The 16,201-nt window shown below is 43.4% G+C and overlaps 3 protein-coding genes and 2 long non-coding RNA genes across 5 annotated transcripts; 2 read left to right on the top strand and 3 right to left on the bottom strand.

Moving 5' to 3' along the window:
• Window positions 1–139: 139 nt before the first annotated feature.
• LOC147925767 (uncharacterized) lies at window positions 140–1,650 on the bottom strand. Its single transcript, XM_087493110.1, has one exon. It carries the CDS (start codon window positions 1,478–1,480, stop codon window positions 176–178), a length of 1,305 nt encoding a protein of 434 aa, XP_087349236.1. The 5' UTR covers window positions 1,481–1,650; the 3' UTR covers window positions 140–175.
• Window positions 1,651–2,841: 1,191 nt separating this feature from the next.
• On the bottom strand, window positions 2,842–4,050 carry LOC104750858 (uncharacterized). The gene is made up of 3 exons (XR_761729.3): window positions 3,682–4,050; window positions 3,488–3,581; window positions 2,842–3,400 (listed from the first exon to the last, which is right to left on the bottom strand). It is a non-coding gene; the product is annotated as an uncharacterized LOC104750858 (long non-coding RNA).
• A 3,601-nt stretch (window positions 4,051–7,651) lies between these two features.
• LOC104750857 (uncharacterized) lies at window positions 7,652–8,383 on the bottom strand. Its single transcript, XR_015585166.1, has 3 exons — window positions 8,105–8,383; window positions 7,909–8,002; window positions 7,652–7,801 (listed from the first exon to the last, which is right to left on the bottom strand). It is a non-coding gene; the product is annotated as an uncharacterized LOC104750857 (long non-coding RNA).
• A 1,500-nt stretch (window positions 8,384–9,883) lies between these two features.
• Window positions 9,884–13,495, top strand: LOC104744132 (uncharacterized). The gene has a single exon (XM_087492767.1). It carries the CDS (start codon window positions 9,887–9,889, stop codon window positions 13,493–13,495), a length of 3,609 nt encoding a protein of 1,202 aa, XP_087348893.1. The 5' UTR covers window positions 9,884–9,886.
• A 1,219-nt stretch (window positions 13,496–14,714) lies between these two features.
• On the top strand, window positions 14,715–15,149 carry LOC147925766 (uncharacterized). Its single transcript, XM_087492766.1, has one exon. The coding sequence runs from the start codon at window positions 14,715–14,717 to the stop codon at window positions 15,147–15,149; it is 435 nt and encodes a 144-aa protein (XP_087348892.1).
• The last annotated feature ends 1,052 nt before the right edge of the window (window positions 15,150–16,201 follow it).

Raw genomic sequence — 16,201 nt, 5'->3', positions numbered from 1 at the left:
AAATAATGTTTGGGCAAGAACTGATTCTGGACCAATAAAAAAAAAATTAAAATATATACACAGTTTACTAAAAATAATATATTTTGTATACGTAAACAAAATTAAAAAAACAAGTAAAATTGAGATTTCCAGATTAGAATTTCTTTTTTTTGGCCAAACATTTGCTTTCATTCAATTATAGAAGAGAACATATACAGAACAAGGAGGATTCTGAGAATCCATTGTTTAAAACGGGCATTCCCCAATGCCAAAACAACAAAGGTGCAAAATAAACAAGGTAAATAAGATTAATCGACAATTGATTCTTGAGAGATTTGAGCCAAACGTTATGAAGCATATTAGTACATGTGAGGTCAAGGATTAACGATACTTCTTCTGTGATGGATGAAGAGATTGCTATTGTCGTAATAACATGACGAAGTAGCGTTGAGTAAGGGGGCAAAGCTGTGATTCTCGCCGGCGTGAGAAGAGCTACACAGTGTAGAGCTTTGACAAGGGTTCGAGCAGGAATAAAGATGCTCTGATGCTTGAGGTGGTTTGCTAGTTTCGCCGAGGCATGAGATCTGGACTTGGACAAACCATAGCCATAAACAATGCTCGGACAAATTGGAGTCGGGAACCAAATACCATACAAACTCAAACAATAAGGTTCGTAAATCAAAGCCTTAAGGGATACTTTTACCAGGGTTTTCAGAAGATGGAAGCTCCTCCATAGCAACAATAGTGAATTACTTCTCTGATGGGTTCCATAGGGATTGTAATCTTGACCACATCGTCGACTAGGTTTTAACTTCGACAATTGAGATATGAGACTATACCTGGGCTTAAAGGGATTTGGAACTGAGGCACACCTAATGGGCTTAAGAAGTTGGAGCCTTAATGGGCCAAAAGCTGACTTAGGGTTCACCAAAGGAATCCTTAATTGAACTTTGGCTATCCACGGAGAGAGACCAAGGCGGCTGACCGGAACGGGTTGAAAGGTTTGCCTTGAACACGGGCTCATCGGAAGTAAAGGATGCATCAATAGTTCGAGATGAGGTTGGTCCGATGTTGAGGCGGAGAGGCAAGAAGACTTACTCATTCCAGTTTGTTTAGCAGTTGTCCCCAGAAGAAGATCGTCTTGCGCCATCGACGTCTCCCCTGAGCATGGCGCATCTACTGGTTCAAGAGGGATGCCTCCTGCCAGTAACGAAGCCCAGGGTGAGTGTTCTTCAGGGGTGAAGTGAAGTACAGATCGAGAAAATTTCAGATCCGAAAGGGGATCCGATTTTTGTAACTCGCTGACTTGCAAATGCTTCTGTTTTGATGCTGCGGATAAAGGTTGAGAGAGGGAGTTCATCGGAAAACGCCTCTGTCCTTTGATTAATAAACAGCCGTCGGGATATACAAGGTTTAAAAGAGTTTGGAAAGTTTGAAAAAAGGGGAAAAAATTGGGGAAAAACTTAAACAGAAAGAGAATAAGAGTAGAATCTTGAAGCATAGGGGAGTGACGGTTAAGTTTTCCTGACGTTGGCGAGTCGAAACTCCACCGACACCGAGAAAGTTAAATGCAATAGTTTCCTCTATAATGTCGTCTGAGAGAGTTAATAGCTTTTGCTCAAGATTCGAATTTCTAACATATTAAAGTTTATCTAAATATTGGAAGAAAGTGAATCTAAAGAGTATTTTTATGTTTCAACATTATTGTTGTTGGAATAACGAGTAAGGAGCGTGTCTACGAATATTCTCGTTATGTGGTGCCATTTAATAATTTTTTTTCCTATCTTGTCAACGTTTCCTAATGCCACTCAATATAATTATCGCAATACTTGTCAAAAAAAAAAAAAAAACTATCGCAATACATTGTTACATTCATTTTGTTTTATAGGTAAAACGAAAATTCATTTCGTTAGTGCTGCCGTATAATCATTTGATGCGAATATAAAACGATGAACTACTATCAAATTAGACATGTGTTAGTGTAACTAATGGTAGGTTTCAACTAGTCTATCGAGTATCGACTACGGACTACCAAGTTCCAAGTACCAAATATTGTGGTCACAAAAGAATAAAGAACCAACCTTCTTATGATTACTCTGAGTTCTTTGAATTTTATTACTATTAGCACTACAATTTGTCTGCCATGTTCATGGAAAGAAAAGAAAAAAACCAACCAAATAAAGAGAAACACTAAACTTCGTGGCGAGAAGCTCAATCAAGCATTAAACACTTCCCATCTGCTATTTTTTTTTTAATTTAATTTCTTAACAGACAATTATCATTAACAAAGACTGATATTGGTAGTAGCAGTAATAGTCTTGGATACGAACGAAGAAAGCAGAATAAATTGAGTTAGGTGGTTAGTGGTAGAACAATGATGTCGTTATGGATACGGACAGAGAAGGTAAAGATAGAGATGCTTTTTCTCTTTATTTTGATGTTCTATTGTTTTGGGTATTATAAAAGTGCATGTTGTTTGGTGTGTGACAGTTTATGATTTACTAATTTCAAAATTTTATGCCTTTGCGTGGCGAATACAACACGGGTTCATTGAGATTTTGTCTTCACCTCTCCACTTGCTTCTTTATTTACTAGTACATTCCGACAGCTAAGTAGAAGACAAACAAAGCCACTAGTAGTAGTAAAGTAAACACAGCTCTTTGCCTTCTCTTCTCGTTTCTGCTGTTATACTAACTCCGAGGCATACCAAATTTATATCTTCATTTTTGTTCTAAATTAGACTTTTACAAAGATCCAAAGACATTTTCAGATGACTAAAACCGTCCTCATTTTAATATGTTTGTTGTCTGTAGGTGTTTAAAGAAATATGTTACTAGAAAATAACATTTGGAGACAATAATTGTTCCTTCAATTTAAAGAATCAATGCTTAAATTTCAAAAAAAAAAAAAGAATCAATGCTTTTGACCCTTTTTTTTGCGTCTTGACATCGTGAAGAGTTGTTAAGAAAAGGAATTGATAAACTGATACAAGAAAGGCTATGCACTTGGAATTGAGTTGAAAAATCCAACATAATTGGAGCAAGTTTTTGTTGCACTGTCTTGAACTTTATTGAACCGGGCGGAAGCTCCAGCAGGAGTTTGCAGTTGTGATGAATGCAACCCCGACGCTGACCCAGTGCACAAAGTGCATTTGCACCATGTCCCATCTAAATTCAATTTTTTTTTTATCCTAATTTTTATTAATTCTGAACTAAATTAATAAAATTATTTACATTTTAACCTAAATTTAAATATATTGTTGCATTTCTTCTTCTTTTTTTTGCAACCCATCATTTGATTTTACAGTTTTCCTCAAAATCTGGTGAGTAATTCAAATATTTAGTGGTAAAAAAAAAATTTCTAAAAAAATTGAATATTCAGTGATTATCGCACCCGGGTGTAGTCGATGTTTAAGCCGGCCCTGGTTGAATGTAAGAGACGAGATATGTGATGCGAGTAACCACAACCAAAATTTATGTAAGTGTTGACTAGAAAGGTAATCCCATACCTTTAGCTCACAGTTTAGCTTTATCTCTTTCTCAGTAGCTATGTGATTACCATGAGATGAACAACATTCTCACTCTAGCGATTGGATCTCGCACCTTAAGTCATAAGATACAAGTATACACAGTAACACAGATTAAAAAGTTGAAACTCTAATGATTGACCAGCATTACTAGGAAAGAAGATAGTAAAACTAACCTGCCTCACGCCTGAGATCGCATCACGTGTACGGTAAGTGCTTCATGGGTCAGACATAGAGTGACCATGGTACATATAAGGCTATACGTGTCCATCTTAAGGATCTGCTCAAACAAAGGTAACGTATGATGGTCATTCCCCTTAAATGAAGACGTTTTTACACGAACAGAACACGTAGAACTTCATAAACAGCTACATGACAGAAAACTTTTTAGAGGATTCTAGAGACGTTGACGTTATCTTGTGAGTTGTGACAATTGATAGTAGCGTATTAATCATGTGCTGTCAATTTTACATGGAATAACACTCAACAATCACTAGACACTAGCGGCACTTGTTCACCTAATCAAAATCATCAAAGAAATAAAACAGATGCCCACGTTGTAACTCTTCGGGATAACAGAGATACTACAGAAACAGTTTTCTTTCAAAACATAACCTCATTCAATCCAGAATCCCAGCTACTTCAAGCAATCAATGTTGTTAGCAAAGCAAAGTGGCCCAAAACAAAAATCCCACACATGTAAGCACACATGTGTACACTTATTGATTGCAAATATAAATCAATTAATTAAATTTAATTATTTTCGAAAAATAATAATTAAGCATATATTAATTATATGAAATTTTATTAAAATATGAACTTAAAATAAATGAACTTTTAATTTAATTTTAGATTTTATTATAATATGAACATTAAATAATAGTATGATATATTAGAATATAGAGAGAACTAATAAAGGATGCATGTCTTTACACCAAAATAAAAGTAAAGGATGCATGTCTTGGAGTGGAACAAAAGAAAATATCTTTCTCCTTGGGAAGTGCTGCGAGCACTTATTATACAATGAACTGATAATTTACTCAAATGTTATCTAACGTAGGTAATATTACCATAATAAAAAAAAAATTAATTTATTACTAGAATATTTTGGGTATTTTCAAAATATCCAGTGTGCCTTTGTTTTATGTTATCGGAAAAAACGTTATTACAAAAATGTTATTGCCACATCAGACGCTACGTTAGAAATCGCTGACGTGTAACCATAACTCAGTCGTAACGCATTACAGATGAATGTTGCGGTTGAGTTATAGGTATGTTGCGGATGAGTTATGGAAAAAAATATTTGAGTAAGAGCGGACGACTGACTTATAGCATAACTCAACCAAGCGTTACGGTTGACTTATTAAAATCTGGTTGAGATATGCTATAACTCAGCCGTCCTTACGGCTGAGTTTTCACCCGATGGTTGAGTTGTCAAAATTTTGGCTGAGGTATCACTACGACACGACTGAATTACCATTTTCCGACTGGTTGAGTTATGAAAACCGGCTGACTTATGAGCAACTGTTACGGTTGAGTTATCGTACAACTCAACTGTGATGGGCTGACTTATCGTACAACTCAGTCGTGATAGGCTGACTTATCATACAACTCAACCATTTGACGGTTGACTTATTAAGAAAAAATTAATTACTAGAATGTTATTCAGTTACGACTGACTTATTAAACGATATGGCTGACTTATTAAACGATACGGCTGAATCTGGCAGCAATTTTTTTGCTTTTTAATTACTGTAATGTTTATTTAATTACTGTAATGTTTTTTCATGTTGTGGCTGAGTTTTATATAGGCTGAGTTATTAATTGTTTGATGGCTGACTTGCCACGTCGGACGCAATATCCATGTCAGCATTCCATGTCATTTTTTTTTTCTCCAGAAATACGAAACGTCGTTCGACTCTTGTTCTTATACTTCTTCTTCACTTTTCTTCTTCACCTAGTTCTTTCTAATTCTTTTTCACATTGTTCTTCACCTTGTTCTTCTACTTCTTCTTCACCTTGTTCTTCATTTTCTTTCATGGATCCAGTTCCGGTTCTAGTTGTTTCCGGTAATTGGGTAAAGACACAAAGATATGTATTTAACACCGACGATAGAGGTTGTATAGTTGTGCAGATAGATGGAGGCACAACACACGACAAGCTTGTGAAGCTTGTTCTTGAAGACTACGGATTGGACGCGTTTAGCCATGAGCTAAAGCTGAGCTACATGTTCTCGAACAAGGCACTGAAACTAATGGCGCATGATACTCCCCCAGTTTTTGTCTCCAATGATCGACAATTGCAATGTTTTTTGGGGCTATGGAAAACCGATCAGCTACGTCTCTGTGTAGAGTTTTCGGCGAAAGAGTCTACATAAACTAGTGGAGCTAGAGGAAGTATTATAAGCAGTGACTCGAAAGTAGAACCTACATACGAAGTGTACGGTGGGGGATTTAAAGGAACTTGTTTTGATTATGGTAAGATCGTTGACAAAGAAAACCAAGAAGAAGAAGAAGCTGTCGAAGTAGCATCTGACGAAGAAGAAGACGATGAATTTTCAACCCGATTTAATGTTTTCGACGACTCCGATATATCAGCCATTAAGGATTTATAAATCACTATAACTCAGCCGTCACATGAATCGACGAGACCTTTCGTTTTCTCGTAAATATTATAACTCAGCCGTAAAGTCATATATATCAGCCATTTACTTTCATATTGTTTCTTGTGATAACTCAGCCATAAAACACTATAACTCAGCCATAACATAAATCGATGAGACCTTTCGTTTTCATGTAAATATTATAACTCAACCGTAAATTCATATATATCATCCATTTACTTTCAGATTGTTTCTTGTGATAACTCAGCCACAACTCACTATAACTCAGCCGTCACATGACCTTTCGTTTTCCCGTAATGATTATAACTCAGCCGTAAAGCGATATTTTGGCGGGAAACCATCAGTTAACCTAATAACAGACATTTTTCCATTCTAAATTTAAATTTTGAGTTATAATAATTTTAATATTCAATTGTTGGAGAAATACTTTTAGAAAAATAAAATTCTAAATTCGAATAATAATTATTTAATTATTTGTAATAATATCTTGTGATAAAAATCTCACTTTATGAATTTATTATGCGTGTGGATTAGTGATTTTTCGCGCTTTCCTAACAACACTTTTTGTGACATCGAGAGACGTTTTAATACTTATTAGGAATCTGAGAGAACAAAAAACCCAGGAAATAAAGAAGAATACGTTTTCATATTATTGAGAAGACCCTAAACGATAACTCAACCGTCATAAACTATAACTCAGCCAACCCTCAAATTAGAATGACTAAATAACCGACTAAACCGAACTAAACCGGAAACTATTTTTTCCATTATTTTTGGTTATATTCGGCTTGTTATCGGTTATATTAAGTTAATCCACCTAATTTGGATAACATTTGGATTATTTATGGTTATATATTCATTTAACCAACCCATAACCGGAAATAACTGAAAAGTAATTTCAAAAATTTTTAAATTTTCAAATGGTTATCATATTAGCATATCCAAATTACCACCTTAAACCAAACACAATATAACAAAAACCAAACTGTTATATTAAAACCCATAATGTTGGAAATATGAACCCTACACCTCAAACCCTAACCCTAATCCCTAAATGTCATGTTTTAAATGTTTTACATATTTTGATAAGACTATGTAAAAATCAATCTTTATCTATAATTATTACTTTTTATTGTTTATAATGATTGTAATATTCATTTTTTCATTCTATATTTTAATTTTGAGTTATAATAATTGTAATTTACAAATATTTCATAAGTGAGCCGTTTATGTCGATAACTCAGCCATATCAGTCAAACTGAAACAGACGATAGGAACCAAACACAACGAAACAGAAGCAGTCATTGAAAAAAATAAGAAAAGAAGGAGCTGATCCGATTGATGAAGATTATGATCAACGGAAACTATCGGCATAACGAGAGAGAGAGAGAGAGAGAGAGAGTGATAAAGAGAGTTTTCAGAATAATCCCCGATCTAATTAAAGGAATTACCATCCTCCTCTTAACATCCTCCTTCACCACCACCGTATCCTCCGCCACCACCTCCTCTCGAGTAGGATCCACCGCCGCTGTATCCTCCCTCGCGTCTTCCTCCACCGTATCCTCCGCCACCGCCTCCGCTGTTGTAACCACCACCGTCGCCGCTGAGGTTTTTAAATTGGTAGTAGTCTTCTTAAATACCTTTCATGAAGTCGCTACACTACATACCGTAACCTGCAAAACAACAACAACAAAAAAAAAAGATCCCACGCTATTAAATGAAAAATCTGTAATGAAAGGTGGCTCGAATAAGTAGGAAATACTTGAAAAAAAATATATACCATGGCAGAGGAAAACGAGAGCTTTGGGAGAAGAAGATGAAGGGATCCATCTACAAGCGAACAATTCAACACCTCTCGCATTTCTTATGTATTCCTGTCTCATCCAACAAAATTATACATATGTTGTTAAACTACTACTACTACTCTCTGAATCTGTGAGGAACAAGAAAAAGAGAGAGAGAGAGGGAGAGAGAACCTCGTGGTATTGGACTTCTGACGACTTTACGTTTTTCTGCGATTGACATGACCGGAGCGACATTGAGATTTGAGAGAGAGAGAGAGAGACAACGAAGGTTGGGGGATTTTGAGGGCGGTGTCACCAATTTATAAAGAGATCCGAGAGTGACACTATTTATTCTCTTGGTCTGGTGTGATGCTACGACCATCGATCTTGTCCGTTCATTCCCTCGATCGCATCCTTCATGGATTTCTCATCCTTGAAGGTAACGAATCCGAATCCCCTTGATCTTCCGGTCTCACGATCGTTGTTTAGTTCAACACAACAGTAAACAAAATCAAAATCAGCAACACAATCCAACAAAGTTCATAAAAAAAAACAGAAATGAGATCTACAGAAGAAACAGATTTAAAAAACCGATCGATCTCCGGGCTCATAGAAGCAGGAAGATGAACGTACCAATTAGAGAAAAAACAAGTAACAGTAGTAGTAGTTGTTGGATATGGGCTACGCCCAATATGCCACTCGGCCCAACGACACTCATTAGTTGCATTCTCGGCCCAGCGAGATTGGAAGCAAGTCATTAATTCCCGCAGAAGGCAATCTCGGGAATTCGTGGAGGAAACCCTAAACTCTCCTAGGTCAACAATCTCCTATAAAAGGAGAGGGCATTTATTGGGATCATCATCCTGACCCGCGGACAATACCCCCAGAGCAATACTTTGCATCGAAAACTGCTATTATCTTTCGTATAATTCGTCTGGTTTTCAGTTCGTCATTTTAAGCTTACTAGTTCGTCTGTGGACTAACAAGCTCTAATACGATTTGTTTAAGTGACGATCTCACACCTTCCCCGATTAATAAAGAACTTAGCTCGCTCTTTCCCACTAAATCTTATTTGTTTAAACTGCGTAATCCCCGGTACAAACAATTGGCGCCCACCGTGGGGCAAGAGTAAAGCGTTTCTTTTAACGACTCAAAACCGACGATCCTCACTTTCTCGAAATCTCGAAGGTCATGACGAACCCCAGCGAAAACTTCGACGAAGCAACGGAGCAATCAACGGGGCAGCGATGGGGGCGAACGAGAACGCGAACTGTTCCCCTGCCGAGTTCCCTGCCGAGCTCCTTGCCGAGCTCCCTGCCAAGCTCCCTGCCGAGCTCCCTGCCAAGCTCCCTGCCGAGTTCCCTGCCGAGCCCAGACGAGGGCCCACTGCCGAGCACAGTCTCTCCGCCGGCGCCTGACACATCCTCCGAGCCTCTCGTAGCTGCGCACGCCGGAGCCGGACCTGTCGCAGACCAGCTGGTTACCAGCGCCGCTGCCCTCCTAACCGCCGCTCTCACCAACGCTACCGCTCCCCCCAGCGCTGCTTCTCCCTTACCTGTACAAAGAAACAGACTCGACGATATGATGCAGATCATTCTCGGTCGTCTTGATGGCCAGGAAACACGAACGAACGAACGGCTCGAGGCCATCGCAGCCGCACAAGAGGCCTCGCAGAACCAAATCAGCAGGCTCCAACGAAGGAGGGGCGAGCGCCGAAACGACAGCAGTCCCGCCGGCGAGAACGAGAATCCTCCCCCAGCGCAACCTTCTGTGGAGGACCGATACGACGGCCACAGACGCCGCCCGACGTCCATTATCGTAGGATCCGTTGATCACCGCCGTCGAGAGGAGCCAAATGAGGAGCTGCGAGACGGCCATGACCAAAGGAGCGGTAGCCCGCCGACTCCGACATTGCCGATCCAACAAAAGCCCGAAGCCGACCTCAAGGATGAAACCATACGACGCCTAGAGGCGATGGTCCACGAATTCTCTTCCAGAGTCCATCGAGCCACGAGCTCTGCTCCCAACCTCGATCGAGTGCTCGAAGAAGGCCAACGCTCACCGTTCACGGCGCGAATCTCCCGCATTCAAGTCCGCTACGTAAACAAGTTCAAGTTCACCCCGTACAATGGATTAGACGATCCAAAACCATTTTTGACGTCAATGAGTTTTGCAATCAGCCGAGCTCACTTCAGTGACGAAGAGTACGAGGCTGGCTGCTGCCAGCTGTTCGTTGAGAATTTAGCCCATGAGGCTCTAGGGTGGTTCTCCCGGCTCCCGCCGAACTCGATAGGGAGCTATCACGAGCTCACCACCGCCTTTCTTCAACATCACTCTACATTCATGATTCGAGGCGTGTCGAACGCCGATCTCTGGAACATGTTCCAGCGAAACGATGAATCTCTCCGAGACTTCATGGAAAGGTTTAAAAGAATCGTGTCAAAGCTCTCGATTGCCGACGACACAGCAATATCGGCTCTCCGAAATGCTCTCGCTCACGGCTACCGATTTAGGGAAGACATCATAATACACGAGCCCCTGACTCTGGACGACGCGCTACATCGCGCTAACAGATACATAGAGTTAGACGAAGAGAAGGCATCGAGGACAAACCGTCCAGAACCCCCGGCCCCTAAATCATCCAAAGGAAAAGAGAAGGCACAAGACGAGCATCATGAGCCTCGTCAACACTTCGACAAAGAATACGCCGACAAGTTGGACAAAGGAAAGAAAGTCCAAACGTTTGCAGTTAGTAATCAAGATCCCAAGGCGTCTTCATCAAGACCCTGGAATAACAAGTGGGTCCGAGACCCATCAGGAAAGGGTGGGAACAAATATTGCGAATACCACAAGCGAGCGGGTCACTCAACAGAAGAGTGCCGCACCCTCCAAAAAGTATTGCTCGACAAATTTAAGGAAGGCCAAATTGATGTCGATCTCGAGCGACGTCAAATTGCCGCTCACAAGGATAACCATTTCTTCAATCCTGAGAACGAAAACCCGAGCAAGCAATATGACGCCGCCACCGCGCCACAACCAAGACTCGAAATTCTACCTCCGCCCCCACCAACCCATAAAAGGAATCCCGAGCGAACTGAGGATGCCAACGCTCCGGCTCCACGCCGAAGAATAAACATGATCATGGGTGGTCTGGCGACTTGCCGCGACTCGGTCCGTTCTATCAAAGCTTATCGACGGGGACTAGAGGCCAAACGAGGATGGTTAGCTCAAAGCACGCCACCTACTACGAACTCCGATCCAATCGTGTTCACAGAAGCCGACGCATCAGGTCTCACTGGACCCCATAACGACCCACTGGTGGTCGAGATGGAGATCGGCGAGAGCATGGTTACCAAAATCTTGATCGACACAGGTAGTTCGGTAAACGTCATTTTCAAAGACGTGCTCATTCAAATGGAAATCGACTTGCAGACCACCGAACACGATGTTCAACCCCTCACCGGATTCGATGGTGACACGGTGATGATGGAGGGTACGATCATGCTGCCGGTCTATGTGGGCGGGACGATGCATTGCATCAACTTCGCTATCGTCGACAAGCCAATCGTATACAACGTCATCCTCGGCACTCCTTGGTTGCATAAGATGAAGGCCGTGACGTCAACTTACCACCAGTGCGTAAAGTTCCCAACTCCTAGAGGAATATTTACACTACAAGGGGACCCGCTGGTAGCACGAACCTGCTTCATCATCGAGCGTCAACAACGCGACGCTCGGACGTTCACCGTTTCGGACTCAGCCGAGCGCCCAGACAGTCGTGTTCGCCCTAACTCTGAATCAATCGTCCAAGTAAATATTGACTCTTCCGACGCAACTCGATGCGTGGGAATCGGGGCCGACCTACCACAGCCAATCAAGGACGAGCTCGTAAAGTTCCTGTGCCAGAACGCAGCGACCTTTGCGTGGAGCATGAACAGTATGACCGGCATCGACCCAAATGTAACCTGCCACGAGGTCAATGTGGACTCGACGTTCAAACCAATCAAACAAAGGCGTCGAAAGCTCGGGCTAGAGCGTACCGCCGCCGTTAACGAGGAGGTCAAGAAACTACTCGAGGCTGGATCCATCCGTGAGGTTAAGTATCCTGACTGGCTGAGCAATCCTGTAGTGGTGAAGAAAAAGAACGGCAAGTGGCGAGTGTGTGTCGATTTTACCGATCTCAACAAGGCATGCCCAAAGGATAGCTTTCCCGTGCCGCGCATCGACCAACTAGTCGAGGCAACCACGGGGAACGAGCTATTGTCATTCATGGATGCGTACTCAGGATACAACCAAATTATGATGCACAAGAACGATCAGGAGAAAACGGCTTTCATCACCGATCAAGGAATTTACTGTTACAAGGTTATGCCATTCGGCCTCAAGAACGCTGGTGCAACTTACCAGCGCGTCGTCAACCGCATGTTTGCCGAGCAGCTCGGACGAACCATGGAAGTTTACATCGATGATATGCTGGTTAAGTCAATCCAGGCCGTTGATCACGTCTTGCGTCTCGCTCAGTGTTTTGAAGTGCTAAACCGATACAATATGAAGCTGAACCCAGCCAAGTGTTCGTTCGGCGTGACTTCTGGAGAATACTTAGGATACCTCATCACGAAGAGAGGTATCGAAGCTAACCCGAAACAAATTTCGGCGCTCACCAACCTTCCATCGCCACGCAACACCCGAGAAGTTCAGCGCCTCACCGGGCGGATCGCTGCTCTGAACAGATTTATTTCACGCTCTACCGATAAGTGTCTACCTTTCTACCAGTTACTTCGTAGCAACAAAAAGTTCGAATGGGATGATAAGTGCGAGTCTGCTTTCCAAGAACTCAAGCACTACCTAGCTACTCCCCCTGTCCTAGCAAAGGCCGATCAGGGCGAAACTCTATATCTGTACATCGCGGTCTCCGGCTCGGCGGTCAGTGGCGTATTAATCAAGGAGGACAGAGGAGAACAACACCCGATCTTCTATGTGAGTAAAAGCTTAGACGGAGCCGAGCTCCGATATCCCACGTTGGAAAAACTCGCTTACGCTGTAGTAATTTCGGCCAGGAAGCTTCGGCCGTATTTTCAGTCCCACACTGTTGAAGTCTTAACCAACCAACCTCTGCGAACCATCCTCCACAGCCCCAGTCAATCAGGCCGCCTGGCGAAGTGGGCAGTGGAACTCAGCGAGTACGACATTGAATATAAAAACCGCACTTGTGCAAAATCTCAAGTGCTCGCTGATTTCTTGATCGAACTCCCCCCCGAGCTAGAGTTCGGCTGTCCGCGAGAGGAGAAGTGGACACTGCACGTGGATGGCGCATCCTCTCGTCACGGCTCCGGGATCGGCATTCACCTCGTCTCGCCAACGGGCGAAGTACTCGAGCAATCGTTCCGACTCGCCTTTCCCGCCTCCAACAACGAGGCCGAGTACGAAGGCCTAATCGCCGGAATGCGATTGGCAAGTGGAATAGAGGTAAAAAAAATACAAGTCTTCTGTGACTCACAGCTGGTAACTCACCAGTTTAGCGGCGATTACGAGGCGAAGAACGACCGCATGGATGCCTACCTCCGAGTTGTCCAACAATTTTGAGACATTCGAGCTGAACAAAATTCCCCGAAGTGACAACGCACCGGCCGACGCTCTGGCCGTCCTTGCATCCACTTCTGATCCCGACTTACGCCGAGTAATCCCTGTCGAGAGCATCGATCGACCAAGCATCAATCTCCTCGCGCACGCCGAGCCCAGCATCCAAGATAAGAAAAAGAAACAACAGCTCATCGAGCACGAGACTTTCAGCGATCAAGTCTCGAAAAAGCAAAGAACAGAGGACAGCGACCCCATACTCACGCTATTCGTCATCGAACCACCGGCAAATGTGCCACCTGTGGAGTGCTCGGCCGAGCAGGGATCCGCAACCAGCGAAGGACGAACCTCGTCGTCTCAGGAACAATCGTCACCATCTCACGAGCGAGCGTCATCATCGCACGCCCAACCCAATCCTGAACTTCACGAGCGACCCTTCAGACGGTATCGCAGACGGTATCGTCCCTTCAGACAAGTGGGAGGCCCGGCGCCTTCGAACTCGCTGCGCGCATTACACACTTCTCGATGGCAACATCTTCCGTTGGACAGCATCTGGTACACTTTTGACTTGCGTCGGTCCCGAAGGAATCAACGATGTAATGAGAGAGGTTCATGAAGGTTCCGGCGGTAATCACTCAGGAGGTCACGCGCTCGCACAACGCATACGCAACAATGGTCATTATTGGCGACCAATGAACGACGACTGCGATAAGTTCGTCGCTAGATGCGAGAAATGCCAGCGCCACGCTCCGATCATCCACGCGCCAACCGAACTGTTGAGAACGACCTCTCCACCATATCCTTTTATGCGATGGGCAATGGATATCGTTGGACCTCTCCCTGCGTCCCGTCAAAAGAAATACATTCTCATTATGACGGATTATTTCACCAAATGGGTTGAAGGCGAAGCCTACGCAAAAATCGGAACAAACGAAGTCCAGAAATTTGTGTGGAAGAACATCATCTGCAGGCACGGAATTCCGTATGAGATCGTCACCGACAACGGCGCGCAATTCACTTCGCTCCAATTCGAAGGTTTTTGCGCAAAGTGGAGAATCCGTTTGAGCAAGTCGACCCCCGCTACCCACAAGGCAACAGACAGGCCGAAGCGACCAATAAGACCATCATTGACGGACTAAAGAAACGACTCGAAGATAAGAAAGGTCTCTGGGCCGACGAGCTCGATGGCGTTCTATGGTCGCACCGAACTTCCCCGCGCCGGTCAATGGGAAGGACACCGTTCTCCCTTGCGCATGGAATGGAAGCCCTCGCACCAGAGGAAATCGGCGTACCTACCTTACGACGCTCAATGCTCGTACACGATCCCACTCTCAATGCTAAGATGATGCTCGATACCCTCGACACCCTCGAAGAAGAACGCGACAAGGCTCTTCTTCGAATTCAGAACTATCAACAGCAAGCCGCTAAATATTACAACAAGAAGGTGAAGCCACGCCACTTCGACGAAGGCGACCTCGTCCTCCGAAAAGTCTTCGAGAACACGGCCGAGCTCAACGCAGGAAAAATGGGCGCTGATTGGGAAGGCCCATACCTGATTTCCAAGGTCGTCACCCCCGGCGTCTACCAGCTGCTCGCCATGGACGGCACACAAATCCCTCGCTCATGGAATTCCGGTAACCTTAAACGCTATTACCATTAGAACTCGCTTCCAAAAAAAAAAAAAAAAAAAAAAAGAACGCTCGTACTACCGAGCTCTCCCTTTGTAATACAAACTACGAATGGCTTGATCCCTTTTCTAAGGGTACGTAGGCAGCCCGTCACACGGCACAGCTATACCAAAAAATTAAAAACAAAAATTTCAACCTATCAAAACACACGAGCTCTCTCGAACGAGTCCGTCTCCGCGAGATGTCCAGCTCTTACATCGACCCTCTGGCCAAGGGAACGATTTAAAACGCGTTCCTCATGGATGCAGCAGTGAAATAATCTGCATAAATAAGCCGACCCAGATCGCATTCAGCTAGCAGGCGGTTAAGTTTGTATAAGCCAAGTTCTTACTTGCACTCTCTTGCCGACCTCGTGGCACACACAGGGTAAGCCGGACACCAGAGCCGCACCTAAAAGGTACGACGAGCTCATCTCAACTACCACCCTAAACATTTGGTATTCGAAACACGTAACAGGATAAGCCAGGAGACGTCTTGCACCGTAAAATACAACTCGATACCAAAGATAGGAAATACACAAAAACATTTTCATTCCATAAACATCCTTATTTCGAAAAAAAACACAAAAGACAAGGCAACGAAAGCCAAACACGAAAAGCCACATTCGGCACACAAAACTAACAAAACGAACAAGTCTCAAAGTGCAAACTTAGTCTTCAAATCCCAGATCGGCATCGGAGGGTTTATCAAACTCGAGCTCGCTAATCTTCACATGCCAGACCTGGCACTCCCTCCGCAGACTTTCCAGCGTGTCCATCGGGACATTCGCACCCCTAGCAGCCATCTCCTCGAGATACGAGCGAATCCCCTCAGCACGGTTGCTTTCAACGAAGAAATAATCCGTGCACTCTAACTGAATAATATAACGACGCAATATGTCGACCCGAGTCCGGCATGCATCGAGCTCGGGCCGACCTTCAAAGGGCCTGCTCCCAATAGGATCGAGATCGTCCGGTTCAAGGACGGGAATCTCCACCTCAGCCATTGACTCCTCACGACGAGAGCGCTCCTCTAACAAACAATC

Source organism: Camelina sativa, chromosome 16 (assembly GCF_030686135.1).
Source record: "Camelina sativa cultivar CO46 ecotype springtype chromosome 16, ASM3068613v1".
Classification (NCBI taxonomy): domain Eukaryota; kingdom Viridiplantae; phylum Streptophyta; class Magnoliopsida; order Brassicales; family Brassicaceae; genus Camelina; species Camelina sativa.
Note: the sequence above shows the minus strand (reverse complement) of the source record. Positions and strands in the feature narration are given on the sequence as shown.